The 25,641-nt window shown below is 37.0% G+C and overlaps 1 protein-coding gene across 1 annotated transcript; it reads left to right on the forward strand.

Annotated features, from left to right (window-relative positions):
• Positions 1 to 3,639: 3,639 nt before the first annotated feature.
• Positions 3,640 to 20,233, forward strand: LOC121417267 (sodium-dependent phosphate transporter 1-A-like). Its single transcript, XM_041610909.1, has 10 exons — positions 3,640 to 3,876; positions 7,372 to 7,603; positions 9,416 to 9,584; positions 10,160 to 10,300; positions 12,379 to 12,464; positions 13,197 to 13,293; positions 14,586 to 14,705; positions 16,991 to 17,336; positions 18,748 to 18,933; positions 19,423 to 20,233. Exons 2-10 carry the CDS (start codon positions 7,433 to 7,435, stop codon positions 19,661 to 19,663), a joined length of 1,557 nt encoding a protein of 518 aa, XP_041466843.1. The 5' UTR covers positions 3,640 to 3,876; positions 7,372 to 7,432; the 3' UTR covers positions 19,664 to 20,233.
• The last annotated feature ends 5,408 nt before the right edge of the window (positions 20,234 to 25,641 follow it).

Raw genomic sequence — 25,641 nt, forward strand, 5'->3', positions numbered from 1 at the left:
AAGAAAACACGGTAAAAGAGTTTGTATCACCATATAAAAGAGCAAAAAGAGACATTTTGAGGGTATTTTATAGTCCATCAAAGGGAAAATTGTTCACATATGACATCACACATATCTGTCGCATTACCAATAGGAGGATCTCCGTACCACTAGTGATCACTATATTCAAATGCTCATAACTTTCTCATTATTTGTCCGATTTTTCTCAAATTTTCTTTGTTTTTTTTTCTTTTATTTTTCTGTTTCCACACAAGCCCACTTGTTCCAAAGGTTTCATTCCCCTTTAACACACATAATTTGCGATACACAAGACTGTGCAATATTTTCAATACACGATATCAAAATTAAGTAACTTGCTGAAGGCTGAAAATAATACTTAGTCAAGCAAAATACAGAATCAATGAGTTGAATCTTTGTATTCCGTGTAATCATGGTGATGTGTGGGAAATTTGCACATGTTTCGATTTTAGTACAAAATTATGATAGAGGTGACCTGTTAATCACTGATACCATGACTCTCTCTAAACACACCTCGCACTGGCTGGATTTGGTGCGTGAATTGAGTTTAGGAGATTATGTAGACCCTAAAAATTAAACATTTTAGTTTTATATGTGTTAGTCTTGTGTGAAGACCCTCTTGTGGATTAAAGTTTCAATCAGGGTCTGTGCCTACAAACTACTCACAGGCCCATATTCTGAAGTCGGGTTTAACTTAGCCCATGGTCTAACTTTGTGCTAAAACTATGCAGTCAGTCGGCAAGCCCTGAAAAAGTAGCTTCTTTTATCCAAGTGATATTCATGACTATAGGGTTTTTGCATTATTAATGAGCTTGGTGCGAACCAAAACACCTCTTTTTATTCTGCCATTGCTGCTCTAAATATTAACCAAATTTCATGTTTTTGGTATCTTTGTAAAGAAGAAGAATCATTCTTTCAGGTCATGTGTTTGGAATTTAAAAAAATGTAATATAGGGAAAACTTTTGATATAAAACATGAAACAAAATGATTTTTTTCATGCAACAAATGTTGTTTTCACACTTGATTTCTGTTTGAGCACAAATGATTTTTAGATCATAATAAAGCTGAAGATCTACGCTTTAATATGATATAATTTGTATAAGAAGATGTATCTTAGATGGGTCAGCAGCCAGCTTTTCATAGGCCAAGTACATTTAGCAGCTCAAAAACAAGAATACTGCACTCTGATTGGTCACAGAGACCACACACCCACGAAAATTCCAATGTTCCCCACCCTGGGCCTCTGCAAGGTCACACTCACCATGTGGTAATCTCTTCAAATAACCCGCGCCTGTTGTTGTGAAAACATTATTCAGCCAATCAGAACTCTGGATTTTATGTTACTCAGAAATTTTAGAAATCTCGTCTTGCATCTTGATGGAAAAAGCTGGCTGCTGACCCATCTAAAAGATGCCACATATCAAGAGTGACATTGTATGAAAGTATAGAGTTTGAGCTTTCTGATGATATAAATAATGTTGGTACCTAAAACACAAAATGTTGCACAATTTGCAAGTGAAAACAGAGGAAGAAAATTATGTTTGATGCATCTTTTCTGGTAAAAAATTCACTTATTTATCAAAATATTTTATTCAAAAGAAATAACCAATATGAAAGAGTAACATTTACTCTTCCCAATGGTACAAAAATAATCAATTTTACTCCAGGAGAAAGTGGTTAAATTCTTTGAGAAAAAAGTCTCACAATTCACGAGATTTTGCAGGGACATGAATTCAGCCACAAGAGGACTTGGATAAATCTTGCCCATTTGCTCATTAACACAGGGGCTTGCCGACTGACTGTATGGGAAGCCAGAAGTGTCAAAATTTTTGTATGTTTATTATGTTTACTGTGTGCTTTCCTGATTCATCGATGGTGAAGACAATCATCTATTTATACTTCCTAGACAATTATGAATGATTTGAGAGCCAAATGTGCTGAAAAATGATATCTCTATTGTTAGTGATTTATGTAACAATTGGCTATCCATACTTAAACCACAACTTTAAACCTGAATCTAAGTTAAACCTGACCTCAGAATATATGGGCCACAGTGTATTGGCATATGGGGATTTGTCACTCTAATAGGTCACTTTTTGTGAAAAAACATGAACATGGGGTATGGTGTTGAGCTTGAAAGTTCTTAAGCATGCATACCCCCCCCCCCCTTCCTGGCCTTTGATCTTGAGTGATGACCGTTTTTATGCCTGTCTTTTTTTTTTAAGTTACACATGACTTTTATGAACAACTGTGTGTCTTTTTGGGGGAAAAAACTGTATGGGTATTCTTTTCCACCCAAATTACCCTTAGAAATATAGGTATGGTTTCAAGGTTTCAGTTGTACACACCCCCATCCTAACCACCCCCACCCCCCCCCCATGTGGCCCATTGCAAGACCTGAACCAGATTTGTAACTTTCACTTGGCAGCTGACTACAGGTGCAAACAAAAGCTAGTTTCAGCATACATGTATTCATTCAAACAGTCAATTGACTTAGTACTAAATAAAGGGGGGGGGGGAGGGTTGGTGTATGAGTTCATACAGATTCAGAATTAATTTTCAAACCCATCACTCTTTTGAATATTTTTACTACCATATTGTGATTATCACTATTTATAGGAAATAAGTACATTAGAATTGACCAGACTTCTAATCATTCTCAGACATTTGTAATTAAATGTTGAACAATCTAGATGTGATCGAGTGCTAAAGTTTTGTTTATAGAATTTTCAACCAGAACAACAGGCATGACTATTACATTTGTATATATGTTTATTAATATTTGAATTAAAAAATGTATACTTAATTTTGTTGTCCTATATAGTTCTTTCGAGTTAGGATGGAATAAAGAGACTGATGAGTCACAGAGGTAGAGAGGGAGAGAAAAAAGGGAAAATATAGAAAAGGAAGGAGCGGTGTGAAAGAGAAGAGAGGTTTATCTGAGAGAAAAAGACCAAAAATTGATAAATGATCAAAAACAAATTAATAAAAAGGAAAGAGAGGGGAAGAGGGGTGATGGGGAGGGGGGAGGAAATGAAGAGAGGATTGAGGGTTGTACTTGGAATAGGAAGGCGTAGAATTAAATGAATAGGAGAGTGTTCATGGGTGTACAAGTCAAGAGGTAAGTAGAGAGAGTAATATTTGAAGGGAAGGGAGGATAAAAAAAATGGACCAGGGAATACACCAGTTGAGCCATGTAATAATGTACATGAAAGTTATAGCAATTACAATTAAGGATTTCAGAAGATGAGGCAGAACCCCCCCCCCCCCAAAAAAAAAAAAAAAACATTGAGGCAATATAAATTTATGCCATACAAAAATACATTTCAAAACATATTACCCTAAATGCATCAGGGTCTACAGCAACATGAAAAAAAATATATTGCTTTTGATTTTTCTTGTCTTTCCCTCCCCTGCCCTCCCCTTCTCGGCCTCCCCACGATTCTCCAGCTAGCTCCAGCTCCCCTGGGTTAGCTAACTTAACTCCTGTCAAATTCCAAGGCGGCAAGGCCCACGTCGGCCTCCCGTGCTTCACTCTCGTCCAGCCGCCCCGCTATCCATCCGTGACTGTTGACACTTTAATCGTAGGTAGTTTCACTATTTTCGCCGAGTAGTACTTTGGACAGCGCAGCAGAATTGCCCCAGAATTGTGCTTTTCAACGCCATCAGATCTTTGGCGGCGATCGAATCTGAGTTTTCGTTATGAGTTGGCCTGATGTCGTGAAGAGCTGTTGTTAGTGTTACTTTTGTGAGCGTTTATACTCCGGCAGCCGCGCCGAACACTTAGGGGAGACTTCTCTGGGCACGGCCGGGGAGCAAACCTTAGTTCGTGGGCTAGTGCGCAGCCCAGCCTGTGTGTGAGTTTTTCGTTTTCACTTTCAGTTTTGAATCTTAATGGTTGGGTCAACAAAATATCGTTAATGGACACATCTAACTTTAATAGTACGCTAAGGAGAGGAGCGCTCTGTGTGTGGTACCATAGTGAAACAAATTTATTGAAGCTTTTTTAATTTTATTAATTTGATTTAAAAAAAGTCAAGTCCACCCTGAATAAAAGTTCATTCAATAAAAAGAAAAAATGTAACGAGCATAACACTGACAATTTCATCAAGGTTGGATGGAAAATAAGAAAGTTATGACAATTTCACGTTTCGCTTAATTTTACATAATCATTTGCACATCGGACATCCCGGTCGGTATGCAAATGATGGAACTGATGACATCACTCACTCACTTTTTCTTTTGTATTTCTTTATATGAAATATTTTTATTTTCTCATTGAAACAAAGTTTTTTCTTCCTTAACATGTGGAATTACGGTACAAATTGTTTAACATTATATGGTTCAGTCAAGTTGGTCAAATCTGTAAAAATGGAAATATTGTATAATTCAAAGTTTTCAAACGTTAAACAAGAAATAGTGAGGGGCATCATCGATTCTCTCACATGCATGTGACTAAATTGTGCATTTAACTATTTCGTGAAAAAAAGTGAAACCTTGTCATATTTCTTATTTTACATCCGATTTTGATGAAATTTTTTTGCATTAGGCCTATGCGTGTCTGATTTTTCTCTATTGATTCAAATCAACATTTTTCTGGGGTGGACTTCACCTTTAAATGTCAAGTCAGTATAGGTGCGTGGCCAATATGGGAGACTTCTACACCAACGAGTAATTTTTCCACCCAAATTTTTGTCTCACTGAGATCAGAGGCCCATTTGTTTTGTGTGTGGATGCCAACAAAAATCTTTATCAACACGAAAGTAGACGGTGAAAAGGGGTAATTTTTCATGAGGAATCTGCTTATCACATTTTTGTCTCGCCTGCGGAGCGAGATATAGGTATCACTATTTCCGGCGGCGGCGTCGTCGTCAACAATTGTGTTGTACACCCAATAACTTTCTATAGCTTGGAGGTGGGGTCACCAAATTCATACCAGAGGTCCATCTCCTGAAGGCACAGGTCAAGTTCGAATATGAGTTGAATAAGGTCAAAGGTCAATGAAGTTTCCATGACTGGCACTGTGCTGTGTTGTACACACAATAGCTTCGAGGTGAGATCGCCAAATTTATAACAGAGGTCCATCTCTTGAAGGTGCAGGTCAAGTTCAAATATGAGTCTAATTTGAATAAGGTCAAAGGTCAATGAAGTTTCCATGACTGGCACTGTGCTATGTTGTACACATAATAACTTTCTATATCTTCGAGGTGTGATCACCAAATTCATACCAGAGGTCTATCTCCTGAAGGCACATGTCAAATTCGAATATGAGTCGAATTTGAATAAGGTCAAAGGTCAATGAACTTTCCATGACTGGCACTGTGCTGTGTTGTACACACAATAACTTTCTATAGCTTCGAGGTGGGATCGCCAAACTCGTAACATAGGTCCATCTCTTGAAGGTGCAGGTCAGGTTCGAATGTGAGTTGAATTTGATTAAGGTCAAAGGTCACTGAACTTTCACACTACTTTGTTCCTCTAATGACATGAACTTTATAATTTTATACTTTTTAACACTTACCGTATATTTTACTTCAGAACTCAGTACTCTCTATACCTGAACCAGATTTTGTATTTTACTTGTTTATTCTTTAAAAAACTGTTGTTATTTATTGAGCTATAGTTCTTGGCACCATTTTTAATATTCACACAAATTTGCCAATGGTACAATAGAAAAGCTGTCAAAGTTTCTTAAATGTTACCCTTCAGATTTGCTGTATGTGCATGTTCTGGTAATACTGTAGACTGTACAAAACAAATTGAGAAAAGTTATGCACCTATCATCATCCAACATAATGCTAAAAATTGGCATTTCATTACACCTTAATAATTAATTTAATTTTGCAATTTTATTCACATTATTATCAATTACATTCTTTTTCACTGACTTTCATTTCCTTACTTGCATGGAAATAATTATAGCTTCATAGCATTAACAGCATTCTTAGTGTTATCTGATTTTCTAGGGATAAAGTAGGCCTATACCATTAATGCATAAACTGTCAGAAACACAATTCACCCCCTAAACTGCTGACAGCCTCAGAAGTCATATAGCATAGTTTTGACATGCAGCCTCTTCATGACTGCAATATGCAGGCGAGACGATGCTTGGCGTTTGCCTTGTTATTTACTTCCAAGCCAATCGTTTTACAGCAAATGTAAACAAAGGGGAAAAAAAGGTGCATTTCTGAGGTTGTTGACACAGATGGGTAGTAGTCCATGTGGAGAGTAACCCCCTGGGAATCAGATCACATGATATTCAGCATATATTGCACTATTGCATCCAAAATGCACTATCCTGCCCTCTGACGTATGTCAGAGTGCAGGATAGTGTGAGTTCTAGAATTATCTAGCATTATCTAGAATTTAGATCAAATATAGCATCTGGGCAACTCTGTAATATGGGTGAGAGGGGGGGGGGGTTTATAAAACCAACAATACATGCCCTTTGTGCATAGAGGACCTAAATAATGAACTGTGTGCTCGACTCGCCAAATGGATACTGCACTCGGTCCTGCGGACCTCGGTGCTGTGTATCCATTGGATCTTCTCACACATGCATGCACGCGCTTATGTGCATTTGTATATTTCATCTTGGGACTGGTAAGGCTCCAGGAACAATATAAAACTTTGGTGGTGTTTTTTTACTGTTCAAAGTGTCCTAATGGCAAGTTAACTTTAAGATAGGCCTACACTCTGGTACTGTTAATAAAAGAAAATGAAATTAATTAGCAGAATTAAAGCTTTCACAGAATTATAACAAGTATGAATAAATGAAACCTGCCAATATGCCAAATGTTTTTTTTTCAGGAAAATGTATAATTACAGAATAAATGAAAAAGAGAAAATCAAATGAATAATGAATAATGCCTTTACATTTTAGTTGTTTGGTCCCACATGTTGTTTCCATGTTAGCTTCACCAGGAAAAGCTTAGTGGTAATGAAATTACCATAAAATAATTTCAAACAAGCCTGAATTATTTTTATTTGATTAATTAGGATCACAATAAGGAAAGACATTTACAAAGTGCATAAATTAAGGCCTATAAACTTTGTTGTTCTAAATAAACATTTTGGCTTATGATATTGATAAACACTTTAGTATTGCTTCTGACCATATTAAATATCCATGCCAGAACTCGAACTTGGCTTTAAAAGATCTACACTGTACTTTAGTAATGCAGTATCTTGGCAAAGTCTCAGTAGGCTTAGATTTTGGGGGAAATTCTTGTGGCCTGCTCTAGAGAAATACTAATTCTAGAGACCTTTATAGATTTTAGAAACTATATCATCTCCTTGCAGTTTATAGCATTATCGTTTGAAATTCTCAATCGTATCACTTTATTCTTTAGGTGACAACAAGATAATCTATTGTAAATAGATGTACACAGCAGAGTTGAGAGGTGATCTACAATGGAGACATTATCCACCCTAGCAACGGGATTACCCTCGACCAACATTCCTTTGCCTCTATCAGATATACTTTGGATGGTCATCCTTGGTTTCGTTATCTCCTTTATCTTGTCTGTCGCCATCGGTGCTAACGATGTGGCCAACTCATTTGGAACGTCGGTAGGGGCAAAGGTCAGTTTGAATGTGATATGTACCAGGGGGTTGGGACAGGATATTGGTGGGGGGGGGGCAAGGATACCCAAATATGGGATATGATGTAATTGGTTAAAATCTATTTAAACAAATTAAGTTAATACTGATTTGTGAAAATGATGTGAGTTTTTAGTTTAAAAATAACATTACAAACATAGAAGTATGTTCTAGTGGCCCTGGGGAGAAATTACACAGGGATTTGGGGCTCCTGGAAGGCTCAAAAGAGCCCTGAAAAATAAGCCTCTGAAATTCTCCCTTCACTGCCGTGTTAAAACTAAACCAATGTGCATATTTAGGCAATCAGTTGTGAAAAGTATAACCCTAAAAATAGATATATATATATATTTTTTTGCCTGTAAGTAATGGCTGTCTAATTTTCTGGGGATGAGGAGGTGGCATTAAAAAGAAACCAGCAGTGTTTCATAAAGCTGTTTGTAAAGTTACCCATGACTGGATCATGTTATTATATAAGCGCTAAATCAAACCGCACCTTTTCCTCGGCGGGCTAGAGCCAAAAGTCGGGGTGCAGTTAATCCACAGAGCTACAGTAGGTCTGAGCCAAACCAAACTCAGTCTGAAAATAAACCAAGACCACTACCAGTTTACAGCTCGTCGGGTGGCCAAGCGTAACGGCTATGGGCAATGTCGTTTAGAGGGGTATGAGCCGCGGGTAAAAATGGGAAGCGACTATGACTACCAGTATATTAATAAATGTCCATCAAAGTTTGATTATGGTAACAACCACACCTACCTTCATGAAACTAAAATTGACTTTATGAATAATGGGACTTTGTTGTCCTTTATTCAATGCGGCAAAGTTAAGACAGACGCTAATCGACAGCACAGTGCAGCCGTATGAGACCTGCATGTTTATTGCAACATCAACGTAAGCTGGTGCTATTCACCTTACCGTGGCAGTTTGGTGACTTTTTTTTGTTTTGAGATTCATCCAAAAATGGGGGTGCGGTTAATTTACGAGTGTGGTTTATAGTCTGGTACATACGTTAATCATAATAGCAAAAGAAAGGGTCACCAGTCTTTCGCAAAGTCATTGGTAAACTTGCCACAAACAGCTTTTATGAAACAACCACCTTGAGGTATGTAGTACATGTACAGTTAGGCCCATAGCCTAAAGACAAATTTGATGAAAAGTAGATTTAGAACATTTCTCAGTCCTTCCCCCCCCCCCTTGAACCTTGAAGAAGTACTCTCCCAAAAAGCGTACATGCTGTCCTGGAGAGGGTTGTGCTGTGTCAGGTGCTGCCAGTGCTTCAGGTGATGTGGTGATCCTGTGGTGGTATTCTTGGTGCACTATATACAGTTTGCCAGGTGCACTGTGCGGGTGGTGCGTGTGTGCCCGTCTTACAGCACTGTATCTTTTGGAACTTGGAAGTATGGTTGAATAATAAAAAAATTTGTACCTATGGGAAATGAATTTATAAAACAGGCAGTGCCAGGATATTTTTTTTTCAGAGCTAGTTGATAAAGACATCCTTAATTTGATGTTATATTTTTTCTCAATTATTTATACAGAAGGGCATTGTAGATTGGCATGGCTGAGACCTCTTTATTTTTATACTCTTGTTTCTTGTATTTCCTCTTTTTCCTCTTTTTTTCTACTTCTTGAAAATCATAGGAGGGTGGGCAGTTGCCCCTTTAGACTGAATATTCAGACCTCTTTCCTCAAGTGAAAGGTTTCCTGTCGCAAAGCAAATTAGTGTGGCTGCCCCCTTGGCCCCTGTTATGAAATGGATTGCTTATACCTCTTTACGTTTATTCGGTTGAATCCAGGTATTAACGCTACGTCAAGCCCTGTTCCTGGCAACTGTCTTTGAGACGCTTGGTGCCGTATTGATGGGGTCAAAGGTCGCTGAAACTATTCAGAAAGGGATATTTGATGTAGAGCTGTATGAGGGACGGGAAGAAACATTGGTTCTTGGGGAAATATCAGCGCTAGCAGGTGAGAGCTGTACTACTTTCATGATGTTTGAATTACATATTCAGAAAAAATTTCTGGTCACATTGAGTCAATACTTAAAACATCTTTTAGTCACTTTTTGTAATACAAGCGGAGGGGGGGGAGGTGGAGAAAGTGCATACATTTCAGTTCAGTTTATTTATTCAACCAATCATAAAAACAAAGAAAAATACATTCGTATTCGATGTCCAGGGTAGTAATATTTGCTATGTAAAGCACTTTATATAGAAACATAATGTTTTAAAAAAGCGCTAGATATAAAAGTTATTAGTTTATTGTCTTGCCAGCATTTTTGTTGATTCATTATTTTGTAACTTAGAAAAAATTGGAGCTATGTATTTCCTCTTTTCTTTCACATCCTAACCCATCCACTTGGTTTGATAGATTCTCATTAATGTCAACATTCTTTTGTCTTAAACTTTAATTGAAAAAAAACCCTACAGATTAAGATACAAAATTGCATCATTCTATTGCCTTTACATGTACTTCTGTTTTTATTCCTGAAATACAGAAAATGATGGATACTTTAATTTTTTAAATCCTATTCTCTATCGTAGGATGTGCCGTATGGCTTTTTGTAGCGACAGCTTTTAAAATGCCAGTCTCGACCACGCATAGCATTGTGGGAGCTACTTTGGGTTTCCATTTTGTTGTTTTTGGAGTTGAAGGCATTCAATGGCTACAGGTTGGCTTGATAGGTATGTACATGTATGCTTTACAATGTAGTCACTTTCATGTGCACCAGAATGGTTTTCTTTTTCTGGGGTCGAGAGGGGGGTGTGTTCGGTTCTTACATCAAACTCGAGGATCCCAACTAAATGCTTCCCCCCCCCCGTATATTTTCCCCAGCTGTCCATATGTAATTCTTAATCCTGACAACCATATACATTTTGCACTGCCAGCATATCCTCACTCTATTCATAATTCTCTATGAGCCATATGTTCCCTATTTGAAAAGCATATTTCAATTATCTTTTGAAAGAGAACTGTGATATGGTCCATCCATTCAAGCTATAAATGTCATGCTTTTTTATATATATTTTACAGCTTGAGTGCACACACTTTGTGAAGGAGCTGAAAAACTTGTTGTAATGGATGGTATTATGATAATTAAACCTAAGTTTAACCCAGTCTAAACTAGAATTTTAAACCATACTTCTGTGGAATGCTGGTTTCATGATATTTCTTTCATAGCCTTGCATATCCATGGCAATTCCAATTATATTGTATCAATTCATTAAAATTAATGATTTTAATGTAATATTAATAATAAACATACTTGCTTATTTCGCACTTGACACATTATCAGAATTCTCTATCACTCTTCAGCAATGCAGCATAATTACCCTGGCTTTTAATAGCAGAGCATCTGTTAGTTATGTGTACTGCATTTCAATGAGTAAATTCCTGCCAGGTACCCATTCACCTCACCTGGGTTAAGTGCAGCATAATGTGGATATTTTGTTTTGCTGAAGGAAAACACGCCCTGGCTTGGAATTGAACCCACATCCCTCAGATTGAAAGACGAGAGTGAACCACTAGACCATGATGACCCCATTCTTACCGTATTGCCTCTCAATTATTATTATTTAAAAAAAAATTGCAGCAGGATAAGGATAATAATTGGGGATTGAGTTGACAGCTGACACTCCATAAAAGTGTGGACTAATACCGTGTTTACACATTGACTCGGCTCGGGTGTTGAATCCGCGAGCCGGGTTGAACACTGCGAAGAAGGGATCAGAGATCGCGTTTATACGTACATATAAAAAGGCGAGTTCAACACGGCTCGCGGATCTCGAACGGAAGAAGAATTATGACGTCGCAAATTAAACGCGGGAAATTCACCGCCGGAATCGAATCTTGTCCGTGCGAACAACAACAATGCCAAAAGTGAAAGCGCGCGCAGTGACCTGGTCAAGAGAGTTCGACACGGCTTTCTGTTTACACACGAAAAAATTGCCGAGTCTGACTCGGCTCGCGGGTTGAAACCTACGATTTTGGCGGATCAAAAAAGCCGTGTTCGACACGGCTCGCGGATCACACTGATCGTGTTTACACAGCATAAAATTGCCGTGTTGAGCACGGCTCGCGTGTCGAACCCCCGAGCCGTGTCACTGTGTAAACACGGTATAAGTTAACCCAGGTTTAACTACCGTAAACCATGACAATTAGAATACCACCCAATGGCTCGTATTGTGACGTATTCTGAAGTCCGGTTTAAATTAGACCATGGTCTAACTCTGTGCTAAAATTATGGGAAGCTGAACATTTCAAAAAAAAATTTACAGTGAATGCTTCTCATGTTAACTGTGCTCTTCACTAATTATTTAATGGTGAAGACATTTGTCATACTTATCCTTCCCAGGCAGTTAATCATGTTTTGGGAGTCAAATGAGCTGATACATTGAACCTCTACTGTTGGAGATTTATGTAACAACTGGCTTTCCATAGTTAAACCACAACTTAAAACCAGAGTTTAGATTAAACCAGACTTCAGAATTTGGGCCAATGAAATTAACTTTAAAAAATAATTCAGTTTTTATGTTATAAGCTTCTTGCACAGATTTCTTTGAAGGGGGGCTGGTTACAGATATAATGATTCCATTAGATTTAGACATTGTGGCATGCAGATTTCATTGAGTAATGCAGGCAAGACTGAAATGGGTGCTCTTCTTGCTCTTTCATGTATATTGTATCTCGCTTTAAAATACATTGCAGATTTATTTCATCAATACCTGTGTGTTACTTTTCAATACATTTTTTTTCTAAACAGTTTTATCCTGGGTGACATCTCCAGTCTTATCTGGTCTTTTTTCTTCGGTTATCTTCATCATCTTGAGGCATTTCATCCTACGAAAAGTAAGAGAATTTTGTATAACCAGTGTGAGCTAGAAAGTGAGATTACCTTTTTAAAGGGGGATACCTTGTTCATACGTGCAATAGGCCTTCAAATTTTAATATTTTTCTAGGCCTAAATCACTTATCTATATGTCCAAACCCACTGATAAGTCAACAGGAAAGGTTCTCTGTAAATAGCATAATTTTTTTTTCTTAATAAAGCACTCTCAAATTTTGAAGATGTGTGTAAAGTTGAATAGAAAGCAAGATACCAGAGTTTCTTTGACACAAATTTTTGCAGACTGCTTGGAAATTTCACTGAGATTGCAGTGTGCATATCTCATGCTTGAGTAAACCCAAAATTCAAACACTGTTTTCTCCTTATTTTACGAAGTTCCCCCTTAGTTTCTTCTACATTCAACCAAGTGCTTGTGTATTAAAGCTTAGAATGCGTTTTTCACACTAAATAGAAATCTGATATATTTTTTTATCATTTACCTCATGAAAATTGAATATAAACATGATTACATTAGTGATCAAACCCAAGCAATACTGTTACTTAAAGAACGGCTCGTGATCCTTTCTTACACGCTAATTAAGCCATCACCAACTTGAACCATTGCCACAAGAAAGGATCACCAGTCATTTTTAAAGTCGCTCTTAAATTACGAACAGCTTTATGAAACGGTGCCCTGATTGATGTGGTTGTTTAAAGCAATGTATTCCTGACAATGTTGTTTTAATTATTTACAGGCAGAGCCTCTGGAGCCTGGCCTTAGATCGTTGCCAATTTGGTACGGCTTAGTGATCACTGTCAATTTCTTCTCCATATTCTATGATGGGCCTACCAGTGAGTTGCCACTTTAACATTTGCATTCATGTAAACAAATGTGCAGTGAAATCTAGACAGAATATAGTGAAGCAGTTATTTTCAACCCATAGGGGTACATTATGATGTAGGCGACACTTTTGTAGTTCCTCATTATTCCTGAGTGCTAGTATGGGATGTGATTTGTAGGAAGAAAGAAATGTACCGAAAAGCTGATGTCATTTCTAGTATGTTGAGGTTTTCCTGTATTAACAGCTATTTCACTGAAAAAAGGCTTTTGCGCACTCTGAACTGCCAAAGCGATAAAAACAAAGCAAAAATCACTGTTTGGTTGGAATTGCAGATGGGGAAATCCTTGTGAAGGTACTGTGGGAATAGAAAGATAATGAGTGATTGTTGCCAAATTGAGGAGCAAAACAAAATATAATCTTTTCTTAATAAAATGGTGTACCTCTATGTGTTAATCGTCAGTGTTGTGACTTGTAAGCTTTGTAATTATTGTACATGTAGAACAATTTTTTATCGATTGATTACATTGACTATATTGTGCAATTAATTGTGAAGGTCAAACATCTGATTAAACGCTAACCTTTTTTTACGGGACCCAGTGCATATTTGCTTACCGGTATTTGCATGTATGAATATTTACATATTTGGATAGGGCTGTAAAACCAGAGTGTTATTGATGCATTCATTGTAACCAATGATTTTTTTAAAATATTTTGAGAGGCAATATGTCAAAGACTCAATATGATGTATTCTATCACAATGAAGTGTCATTGTCATAATATGTTAACATTACTGCCATACTGTGCAGATCTGTTATCACATAAGTATCAATAATAATGAAAATACATTAATTGTTCCTTCTTTTCCTGTCAATTTCCAATACTGCTTCCTTTTTCAAGAACTCAAATCATTTTCTCTCTTCATATTGCAGTGTAACAATGTCGACTTTATAATGTGTTGTATAAAATGTGTTCTTTTGATTGTTTTATGTATATATGTATTGCGCCAGGCCCTGGTTGACGACACTGTCTAAACCACTGAACAGGCTACCCTGGGTAAAGAAGACAAATAAAATAAAATGAAAATGTTAACCTATTAATACTGGAGCCAACAATCTTAAGAAGAGGACAAAACATTACAAGTGAATTGATATAACAACACAAATCACATTTTATTTTCCCCATTATTATGATTTTGTATTACCTTGAATACAATTATTTTTGTATTAAGATGTTTGTTCTTTGATGATAACTTCTATAAATATTTTGTTTTCCAAATGGACTTGCTACCTCCCCCCCCCCCAGCTCTAGGTTTTGATAGCATACCTCTATGGGGTGTCTTTGTGCTTAGCTTCGGGTCTGGATTCCTTGTTGGGTTAGCAGTCTGGTTTATCATGGTGCCATACATCAGAAAGAAAATAATCGGTGAGAAATTGTACAAAATTAGAGATCTATTCTTCTGCATGCATCTTTTCTATAAACCTTCTTTCATGCCAGTGGGTGATTTCAATTTCAGTGTTGACCTTTTGGTGTTGATGTTAGTGTTAGGCCAATTTTTACATGAGTATAACACCAAACATGAAACCTTCTTTCATGCCAGTGGGTGATTTCAATTTCAGTGTTGACCTTTTGGTGTTGATGTTAGTGTTAGTGAGTTAGTGAGTATAACACCAAACATGAAATGAAGATGGTCCTGAAAAAAAGTCACCCATTAGTTGTTGTGCTGTCAATATTCTGATCTGGATTATTTGTGTAAATTTAGAATAGGTCTTGGAGCTAGGAAACACAATCCAGACTTGGCTTCCAACACCAACACTGGACTTGAAATCACCCAATCTCTTTGTCCATCCATTCCTTGTTCAAATATTAATGGAGACTTTTGATTACCCCCCCCCCCTCCCTCATTTCATTTTACGAGTTTTAAACTTACTTGGTGACAGTACCAACATTCTACATGTTTATTAGTATTATATAGTGCAAAGAGGAACCCTATTAAAAAATCAGTTTCTATCAGTTTTTATAAGGATTTTTTTCATCCACACACAAAACAAATGGGCTTCTGACTAATTTCAGACTAGCCAGGAGGCTTCTAGAGAGTAGAAATCATATACTAACGTATGCTTACTCTCAACAAAGCCAGGGATTCTATTGCATTCATCTACACATACCGCCAAAAACCCTCAAACTATCACCCCCAAGATATTTTTACTTTCCTTCCAAAAGATCTAGCCCTAAATCATGTACATGGGATCCGACATTTCTACAATATTGATTTCATTTTTGTCTCACCTGCATAGCAGAGTGATATAGGCGCCTCTTTTCCGACGGCGGCGGCATCAACATCAAATCTTAACCTATGGTTAAGTTTTTGAAATGACATCATAACTTAGAAAGTATATGGACCTAGTTCATGAAACTTGGCCATAAGGTTAATCAAGTATTACTGAACATTCTTTTAGAGTTTCATGTCACATGACCAAGGTCAAAGGTCATTTAGGGTCAATGAACTTAGACCATGTTGGGGGAATCAACATCAAAATCTTAACCTGAGGTTAAGTTTTTGAAATGTCATCATAACTTAAAAAATATATGGACCTAGTTCATTAAACTTGGACATAAGGTTAATCAAGTATCACCAAACATCCTGCATGAGTTTCACCTTACATGACCAAGGTCAAAGGTCATTTAGGGTCAATGAACTTTGGCCAATGTGGGGGTATCTGTTGAATTACAATCAAAACTTTAAAAGTTCTTGGATCTGATTCATGAAACTTGGACATAATAGGAATCAAGTATCACTGAACTTCCTGTGCAAGTTTCAGGTCACATGATCAAGGTCAAAGGTCATTTAGGGTCAATGAACTTTGGCCAAATTGGGGATATTTGTTGAATTACCATCATAACTTTGAATGTATGTTGGTCTAGTTCATAAAACTTGGACATAAGAGTAATCAAGTAACACTGAACATCCTGTGCGCATTTTAGGTCACATGATCAAGGTCAAAGGTCAATGAACTTTGGCCATAATGGGGGTATCTGTTGAATTACCATCGTAACTTTGCAAGTTTATTTATCTGACTTTTGAAACTTGGACATAAGAGTAATCAAGTATCACTGAATATCCTGTGCAAGTTTCAGGTTACATGATCAAGGTCAAAGGTCATGTGAGGTCAATGAACTTTGGCCACATTGGGGGTATTTGTTGAATTACCATCCTATCTCTGTAAGTGTATTGGTCTAGTTCATAAAACATGGAAATAAGAGTAACCAATTATCACTGAACATCTTGTGCGAGTTATAGTAGTTTTCAAAGTCAGCATTGCTGCTATGTTGAATAGCGTGATGCAGGTGAGACGGCCAGAGGCATTCCACTTGTTTTTCTGTTGCAGTGTGATGCAACACAACCACTAAACCATTTTGTGAACAGTACGATATAGTTATATATATCTCGACAATGGTATCATTCACTTCAATACTTGGCTTCTAGTCAATCTGTCTTCAATGTCACCCCACTATCAGAGGATGTGAACTTTTTAACTTTCAACCAAGCTTTCACAAATTTACCACTCCCCTTTAATCACGTTTATAGTTTATAATGCATGAATGGAAAGTATGTTGGCTTCGTTAATTTGTTCTATCACAATGGTAAAATATGTAAAATTTACAGTTCTCTGAATCTGTGGGATTTTTTATTTACAACCCTTATCCAGGTAGGAGTAGTGAGGAGGAGGAGGATCGCGCGGTGGAAACACAATCAATATTTGCAGAGAAGCAAAGGTATAGCCATGACAGCAAGAGCGACAAAGTCGGGTTGATTCCTGGAGCCGAGTCGGCACTTGATGAAGCCAGAGAAGAAGAAACAGGAAGTGAAAATGTCACAAAACTTGATGACGCTGAAACAACGATGGAAAATGAGGATGGAGCAGCGAATGAAGATAGGGTCAATAAAGGCGCGTCAGAGGTACAAGATCACCCCCATGTGACTACCCTGTGTTCTCCGTTGCAGGCGCTGTCGGCCATATTTGCCAGCTTTGCACATGGTGGAAATGATGTCAGGTTAGTGATTTCAGCAAAGTGATATTGTTTAAAGGAGAATGAAACCTTTGGAACAAGATAGCTTGTGTGAAAACAGTAAAATCAAAGAAACAGGTCAACGAAAGTTTGAGAAAAATGTCAATAATTAGAAGGTTATGAGCATTTGAATATTGCGATCACTAATGCTATGGAGATCCTCATATTGGCAATGCAACAAAGATGTGTGATGTCACTTGTGAACAACTCTCTCCATTACTTTTATTTGACTTAAACTGCCTGTTATCACATCTATTAGATCATGTGTTCTTTCTATAGGAGGGCATGTAATACAGATTTTTTTAAAAAAAATACATCATGGATAAAGAATTGGTATCACCATAAGAAAAAGCAAATAAGAGACATTTGGGGGTATTTTATAGTCCATCAAAAAAGGAAAGTTGTTCACATGTGATATCACACATACTTGTCACATTGCCATTGGGAGAATCTCCATGGCATTAATGATTGCATTATTCAAATGCTCATAACTTTCACATTATTTGTCTGATTTTTCTCAAACTTTCTTTGTTCTTATTCTTTGATTTTTCTGTTTCGACGCAAGCCTATTTGTTCCAAAGGTTTCATTGGCAATGTAAAAGGTATGTGTGATGTTACATGTGAACAACTTTTCCTTTGATGGACTATAAAATACCCCCAAAATGTCCCATTTTGTTTTTTCTATTGGTGGTAGTCAGAGATAAATTACTTTCCTATCTCACAAATAGTTTATATTGATCAAACCAACCTTGACTATCTGGAAATCCATCAATGTCATAATTTTTTTCAACTGGAAATTTGCATGATGTCCTTGTGAACAAAGAGAACCACACTGAATTTTTGAAGAAAACAATGAATGTACATATTTAGAAAATTTTGGAACAAACATGCAATTTAGGTGATGACACTGGCGGCTTTCCATAGTTGTGATTGATCATAACTCTTTGTAAGACAGGACCCTGGTTTAGTTTACTGTGAACAAGGTTTCTCAATCTCGTTTAATTTATGCCCCAGGAAAATAAAGATGGAAGATGACTTGTGTCTTGGAAATCTCATATTTACCTTCATTGAAGTTACTTCTGTGAAATGAGCTCAGATTTTTCTCGCTAAATATCTTGTCTGTCGCTTTTGCAGATGTTATCAAGTATCCATTGCAAACATTTTGACCCAAATATTTTGCGTTTTTCAAGCATTGGAGGTTGGTAAGAGTTGAGATTGTAGGCGATTGTCTAAAAATAGCTTCGTGATCAATGCACAGATCACACCTGAGAGGCCTCAGAGAACCACTCCCCCCGCCATATGGAGTTAAAAAGTAAGATTTACTTCTAGATTACGGTATTTTTCTCCAATGGAATATCCTATTGTGATGTATTCCTGTGCTTTTTCTTTTATGCAGTAATGCCGTTGGACCTCTGATAGCCATCTGGTTGATCTACAGGACCGGAGACATTGCCCAAGAGGAACCAACACCTCTGTGGGTGCTCTTCTATGGAGCTCTGGGCATCTCTCTAGGATTATGGAGTCTTGGACGTCGGGTGATTCAGACGGTGGGGGAAGATATTACAGCACTAACACCCTCAAGGTGAGGAATGGGGGGGAGATCTAGGAGTAAGGGAAGAGGGAGGGGGGAAAGAGGAGTCTGTATTCTGTGGGTGGAAAAGGGTATTACAACACTAACACCATCATGGTGAGGGAGGGGCAGATCTTTGAGTAAGCGTAAGGGGAAGTGGGGTAAACGGGAGGGGGTATTCTTTTGGTAGAAGAAGATATTTCATCACTAACACCATCAAGATGGGGAGGGGCAGATCTTCGAGTAAGCGTAGGGGGAATGGGGGAAAAGGGGAGGGGGTATTTGGTAGAAGAAGATATTTAATCATTAACACCATCAAGATGAGGAGGGGAGAGATCTTGGAGTAAGTGTAATAGGAGGGGGTATTCTTTAGGTTATCTAGATCATAGACGAAGATACTATGGTACTAACTCTACCAATCAAGCATAGGAAGGGGATGAGGCAGATATGCATCTGACTGGTATAGCTAACAAACTTGATTTTATATTCTACTTCATCCAGTGGGTTTTCTGTGGAACTTGGTGCAGCCATGACGGTGCTCCTGGCATCCAACGTCGGCATCCCGATCAGTACCACCCATTGCAAGATTGGATCCGTGGTATCGGTCGGTTGGCTGCGATCGAGGGAAGCTGTTAATTGGTCGCTCTTTGGAACCATTGTCCTGGCATGGGTAGTGACTCTTCCGGCCACAATGGGACTGTCTGCTGCTATCATGGCCCTTCTTCAGCTTGCCATAAGATGATCATCCCTGATAGACCTTGCTCTTCAAATCTATTTATGATAAGTGCCTGTTCTGATGACATCACTCAATCATAATGTTATACCAAGGTTTTTTTTACCTGACTGCTAAGAAAGCATGAATGCCTGTGAGCAAGCGACCAGGGGACTAACGGCTTAAGGTCCTCTCCGAGGGACCTGGTAATGAGGATAAATACCTTACCAAAAGGCACTAGTGCACCACTTGGGAAATCACAGATGGTAGTAAGAGGTCTCTCCCTCTCAAATATCCTTGGGTGCTACTTTCCAGATTAAAATCTGAATTCAGAGGTTTTCAATGTATTTTTGGCCATAGAAAACACCTCTTTTCACACATGACCCTCTGATTACAAGGTGAGGGTCCGAACTGCTTGCAACATGACTCTCCCACTGTTATTGTTATTATATATGCATGACTGGTGACCCTTTCTTTAACTAAATGAGATTCCCTGAATTCTCTCCTGCACAGCATAGCAAGATTATAGGCGCCGCTTTTCCGACTACTGTAGCAGCGTAAACATTCAAATCTTAACCAAGGTTAAGTTTTTGAAATGTCATAACTTAAAAAATACATGTACCTAGTTTATAAAAATGGGACATAAGAGCAATTAAGTATCACTGATTATCCTGTGTTAGTTTTAGGTCACATGACCAAGGTCAAAGGTCATTTAGTGTCAATGAACTTTGACCATGTTGGGGGTATTTGTCGCATTGCCCTCATAGCTTTGAAAGTTTATGGATCTTTTTCATAAGTTAGACGTAAGTGCAGTCAAGTATTACTGAACATCCTTTTTTAGTTTCAGGTCACATGATCAAGGTCAAAGGTCATTAAGGTCAATGAACTTAGTATTCTAATATCATATGAATGGTGTTTTTTGTGAATAATTATTCAGTAGATGTTTTAAAAGTCAGCACTGCTGTTATAATCGCGTAATGCAGGCGAGACTGCCAGAGGTGTTCCACTTCCCCAAAGTTGATTTTTTTTATCCATTAATATAAGATAAAACAGGGTTTTGTTGGCTGTTTTTGTGCTAATCATTGAGGCTTATTATTTACTTGGATTACTGAGATGTAGAGCTGTAAAGCTAGATACTACTACCCTGCATGTTCTCATCACTGTCCCCTGAACTGCATGGTTTCCACGACCACTTCATGTAAAGTGGGCTTTTTGCTACGGGAATGCTCTCAGTGGGGTCACATGTTTTGCACAAAAATTTGAGACCACAGTGTAGGCATTCTACTCGCAGTGTGTACTGAGTAGCGCACCCAACATACACTCTCAAACTTCCGTGCAAAGAATGGATGTGTCCTCACTTGCACTCAAACCAGTTTAAAGGGTTTCCAAACCGTTATGGAAGATTACTGAAGATCGCTTCAAAGACCGCTTGGAGCGTTCCCATCACACGTTAAACTGGTTTTCACATTTTGGTAAGTAGATGAGAATTTGGTCTTATTGCCTTTATTTCCTCCTGTTGTCTTATGATATATGCATAGAAATGGTTAAAATATTTGTGCTATACCAGAACTGAATATTTTTTATTGTTATTTGCCCTTTTTACCCATATTTCCTCTTATTGATTGTTTTGTATGCATTTAAGGTACACTCTCTGTCATCACATGCTGGTCAACTGGCTTCCTATGGGGGCTGGTGCCCTTATTTGCTAAAGCTCCTGCGAGTACTGAGCTGACCGGGCTTGCCCCTTAAATTGTCGTTGAACGGGGCAGCAAGCACAAGGGCACCAGGCCCCACCAGGACGTAGCTGGGTATTTCAGTGGTGATGATGCAGGACAATACTTCTAATGATTTAAGATTTCTTTGTAGATTTTATTTTATATCTATATTTTGTAGCTGTTATATGAATAAAATATATGTATCCAAAGTAACTGTTGCTGCGCCAGCACCATGAACGTCTCTGAACGGTTTGAGTGCTCAATAAGGTATCACTATTATTATTGGTCAAGTTGGGATATTCAGATTTAAATCAGGGCCTGCTTACAAAGAGTTACGATTGATCCAATCAATCGTCACTCTATGGAAATCCATTAGTGCTATATTTTTTTCTACAGGAAATTTGCAAAATGTCCTTTGTAAACAAAGGAGAACACACCAAATTGTCAAGAAATCAGTGGATTCATGGATATACATTCATATCTAGAAAATCTTTTGAACAAACATGCATTTTATATGTTGACTTTGCTGGCTTTCCATAGTTGCGATTGATTAGATCAATTGCAACTCTTTGTAAGATGGGCCCCTGTTATCCTTCCTCTTGCAATACTCTCACCTTGTCTGTTTAAGTTAATTTTGAAAGGTTTTTTGTTTGTCCTAAATATATTCGTGATAAGGGACTAATGGGGCATTGCTAGAAACATGCGATCTATTGTAAGTCTATTTTCGGTCTCTAGATTATTCATAAGTCTTGAAATTAATCGTAAGTTTTTTATTGAAATACAGATCTGCTTTTTGCACCAAGAAGTGTAAGTTGATTTGCTACAGATAAAATTGATCGTAAAATTGCAAGAGATGTATCTGTATAATGGTGCTTTTTGGCAACCTTCTGTTTATTGAAGGCTAAATTTAATCATCTTTAAAACCAGTTAAAGTTAAGAAATCTATTCAACTACACCAATGGTAATTGTCACTACTATTTATACCCAAACAGTAAAGAACAAATAAATATAAACATTTAACATAATCAAACAGTTGTAAACATCGTTATTTCTCAGCAAATACTGTTTTCATACATTTTAAAGAAAATATCTTCATAATAGTTTACAAACGATAACTGAATTTTCCTATGCAAATATTTACATGGATAAAAAGAATTTTCTATGCTCTTCACCGTTTCAAAACCATGACGAACATTAATTAAACCTTTCATTTCGTTACTATATATATATATATATACAGCTGCTTGCAGATTGATGGGATGAACATTGCGAACACGGTGCTAGTAATTTACATTTGCGGGTCCTATAGTGAAAAGTTGGTACGTTGGAAATCTTTTTTTGTTTCTGTTATTGTAACTACCATAGGAACTTGGCAGGATAGTTTTGTGCTGGTATAATGCCAAGCTGGTACATAAGCAATGACCTAAGAAACATTTTACGTCTAAGATATTACTCTTGGGTCTTTTTATCAAAGTGGAGACAATGGCAAAGTGGGGATTTGAACTCACAACCTTATGGTTACAAGTCAATGCTCTAAGAGATTTACAGTGTATCCCTGGATACATCTGTTGAATAAGCCAGTTCGTAGTTCCTTTCTGCACATGATCAAAAGATTCTAAGCATGATCAGAAGAAAGGTCATTTGTACTAAAGTGACATGGTGCTTTAAAATCTAATAAGATAAGCACCAACTTTGATGTCTTGATTATTCATATATTCTTTTGAATTGTCGTTTTCATTTACATCCACAAAAAACAACAATGCTTCCACGAACGACTGGTATTTCACAGTTTGTCAAGTACATTGTGCAACATGCTAAGATATGCATTCAAAGTAGGAATCCAACAAATACCTTCATTAAGTGTTCATTGGTGTGCTATTCTAGTCACCTGGTCTATTCAATTTCTTCATCCTGCTATGTAAGGCAAGCTTACGTAATATCTTGCTTTGAAATCTGCCTATCATGATGAAAGAAATGAAAGGTCATTTGACCAAAATTGCCCATGAAGTAACTATGAACTGGTCTGTTTATCCCTTGCGTGTAAGGCGTATTAGATAACCCTCACAACAACAGCCAAGAGTCACCTGTGAAGACCTTGGGAAGTCACATGGAAGTCATCTGAGAGTCATGAGAGTCATCATGGAGTCAAATGGGAGTCAATGAGCTGTGAAATTTGTAAAGTGATGAATTAATATTCTACTGGTATTTTTCATATGATATACGTATTTATTCATTTATAGTTCATTTCTTTCAAATTTATTCGAAAATTGTTTATTGTGTTGATTAGTGCAATATGTTATATTTTAAGGAAGATAAATCTTGAATGCTAATGCTAATGAATATTTGAATTGTGTCAGTTTTGCAGATATTTTTTTACAGTTTTTTAATGCAACTTAACTGTGATGATAATATTGAATTTATATATATAAATATCATAACATCAAATAAAAAAAGTGTATAAAGTGATGAATATTTTTTTAAACAAACAGTTGTTTATGACAATACACAGGCCTAGCCTATATAGCTATTTTTGTAATTTGCAGATTTCTGTGATGTGTGATTTTACAAGTATTTTCATGACTACTGTCTTGACCATGTTTGCCAATTAGTGCTTTCATTAAAATGGAACATAACTCTGCTAATTATCAAAGTTTTATTTTGATCAAGTTAGATTAAGGACATATATTTTTATTATATTTATGTGCAAATTTATCGGAAGGACATTGTTATGATGTACTGTGCTACTAAGTGATTAACTTTGATTGGTTACAAAAAATTATTTTTTATATTATTTCAAAGACATATGTGTATTTTATCAATTTGCAAATGATGTATGTTTTTATGATTAAATCCATGTACAGTACTTTCTTACAATCCTTGCATTATGGATTACTATTTTTATGCTTTCAGAAGAGGAAAAATGTATATCTTTTTAAAAGCCAGTAATCATACAGTATGGAAATCTATGCCAGAATTGTTTGTTGGATTTTTTTGTCTATTGATCAGTAATTGTTACTCATTAAATCTTATTTCAGTACTGAAAATATTGAAAAGGGATTTTTTTCTAATATTATATGGCTTTACAGTTTATACATGTCTTACATATATGGCATGTTCATATGCAGTGGGAGCAGAAATTTGAAAACTTCAATTTTTTCTGATAATTTTTAAAAAATTCAGATGAAATAATCCAATTTTAAAGAATATGCAAAGGCACTCCAATGACAAGATACGTTGCTTCGCTACAGAAGTTTCTTCAAAAACTTTTACATGCCTTGCTACCCCATAAAAAAATCTGCATATGGCCAGGCATAATATATGTACCTGATGTATAATGGATGGAAGGGTGGATGGATGGATGGATGGATTGGTGGGCGGGTGGGTGTATGGATGAAAGAATAGATGGATGGAAAGACGGAATTATTGATTGATGGATGGATTGAAAATTTGATGGATGGAAGAATGGATAGATGCATGAATGAATTGATGGTTGGATAGATGGAAGGATTGATGAATGGTAGGATGGATGTATGGATTGGTTAATGGATGTATGGATAATTAATGAATGGCTAGATGGATGGATCAATCACTGGAAGAATGGATAGATGGATGGGTTGATGATGGATGGATAGAAAGATGAATGGATTGAAGGAAGGATTAATGATGGATGAAAGGATCGATGGAGGATGAATGGAATGATGAGCATGCACAGAAAGATGGACAGGCCTAGATAGATTGATAGTCTGTGGATGGATGGATGGAATGATGGATACAAGAATTGGATAGAGGGAAGGATTGATGGATGCTCAGTGAATGGATGGATATACAATAAAATTTGTGGACAAAAGTTTTCAATTTGAAAATGTTAGAATATCAACTTCTTTCATGTTTTGAATATGTCGTTATGAATTTTCTATTATAAGGTTCTGGTATAAGACTCTAAATCAATATAACTTAATTTGAAAAACAAGGAATGGAATGGATGCGATGGATGGATTGGAATCTGAATCTTGAATATTCCGAAATTTCTCCCCTGGGTGATTCCATACGTGTCGTACGGAACATTTAGAGAACATTTGACAGTTTTTTTACAAGAAACTAAAAATATTCCAGTAATTATAGGTGATCATCAGGTACTACCAGAGTGTTAGACAAACCAAGACTTAACATGACTTGAATTCACATCCTGTATAATACAGATTTAAAATAGTAATGTGTCGTACGGACGCAGTAAAAAGTGGCTATTTTAGAAACCTCAAGTTTGTACTCAAAAGTCTGAGTTGGGCAGATAAA

This window comes from Lytechinus variegatus, chromosome 1 (assembly GCF_018143015.1).
Source record: "Lytechinus variegatus isolate NC3 chromosome 1, Lvar_3.0, whole genome shotgun sequence".
NCBI classification, from domain to species: Eukaryota; Metazoa; Echinodermata; class Echinoidea; order Temnopleuroida; family Toxopneustidae; genus Lytechinus; species Lytechinus variegatus.

What these genes read in the sequence shown, in the direction of transcription:
- LOC121417267 (XM_041610909.1), top strand. Translation starts at nt 7,433, where the DNA reads ATGGAGACATTATCCACCCTAGCAACGGGATTACCCTCGACCAACATT. An exon ending in GGAAATATCAGCGCTAGCAG is followed by an intron (nt 9,585 to 10,159) that starts GTGAGAGCTGTA and finishes TCTCTATCGTAG; the next exon opens with GATGTGCCGTATGGCTTTTT. An exon ending in ACAGCACTAACACCCTCAAG is followed by an intron (nt 18,934 to 19,422) that starts GTGAGGAATGGG and finishes TACTTCATCCAG; the next exon opens with TGGGTTTTCTGTGGAACTTG.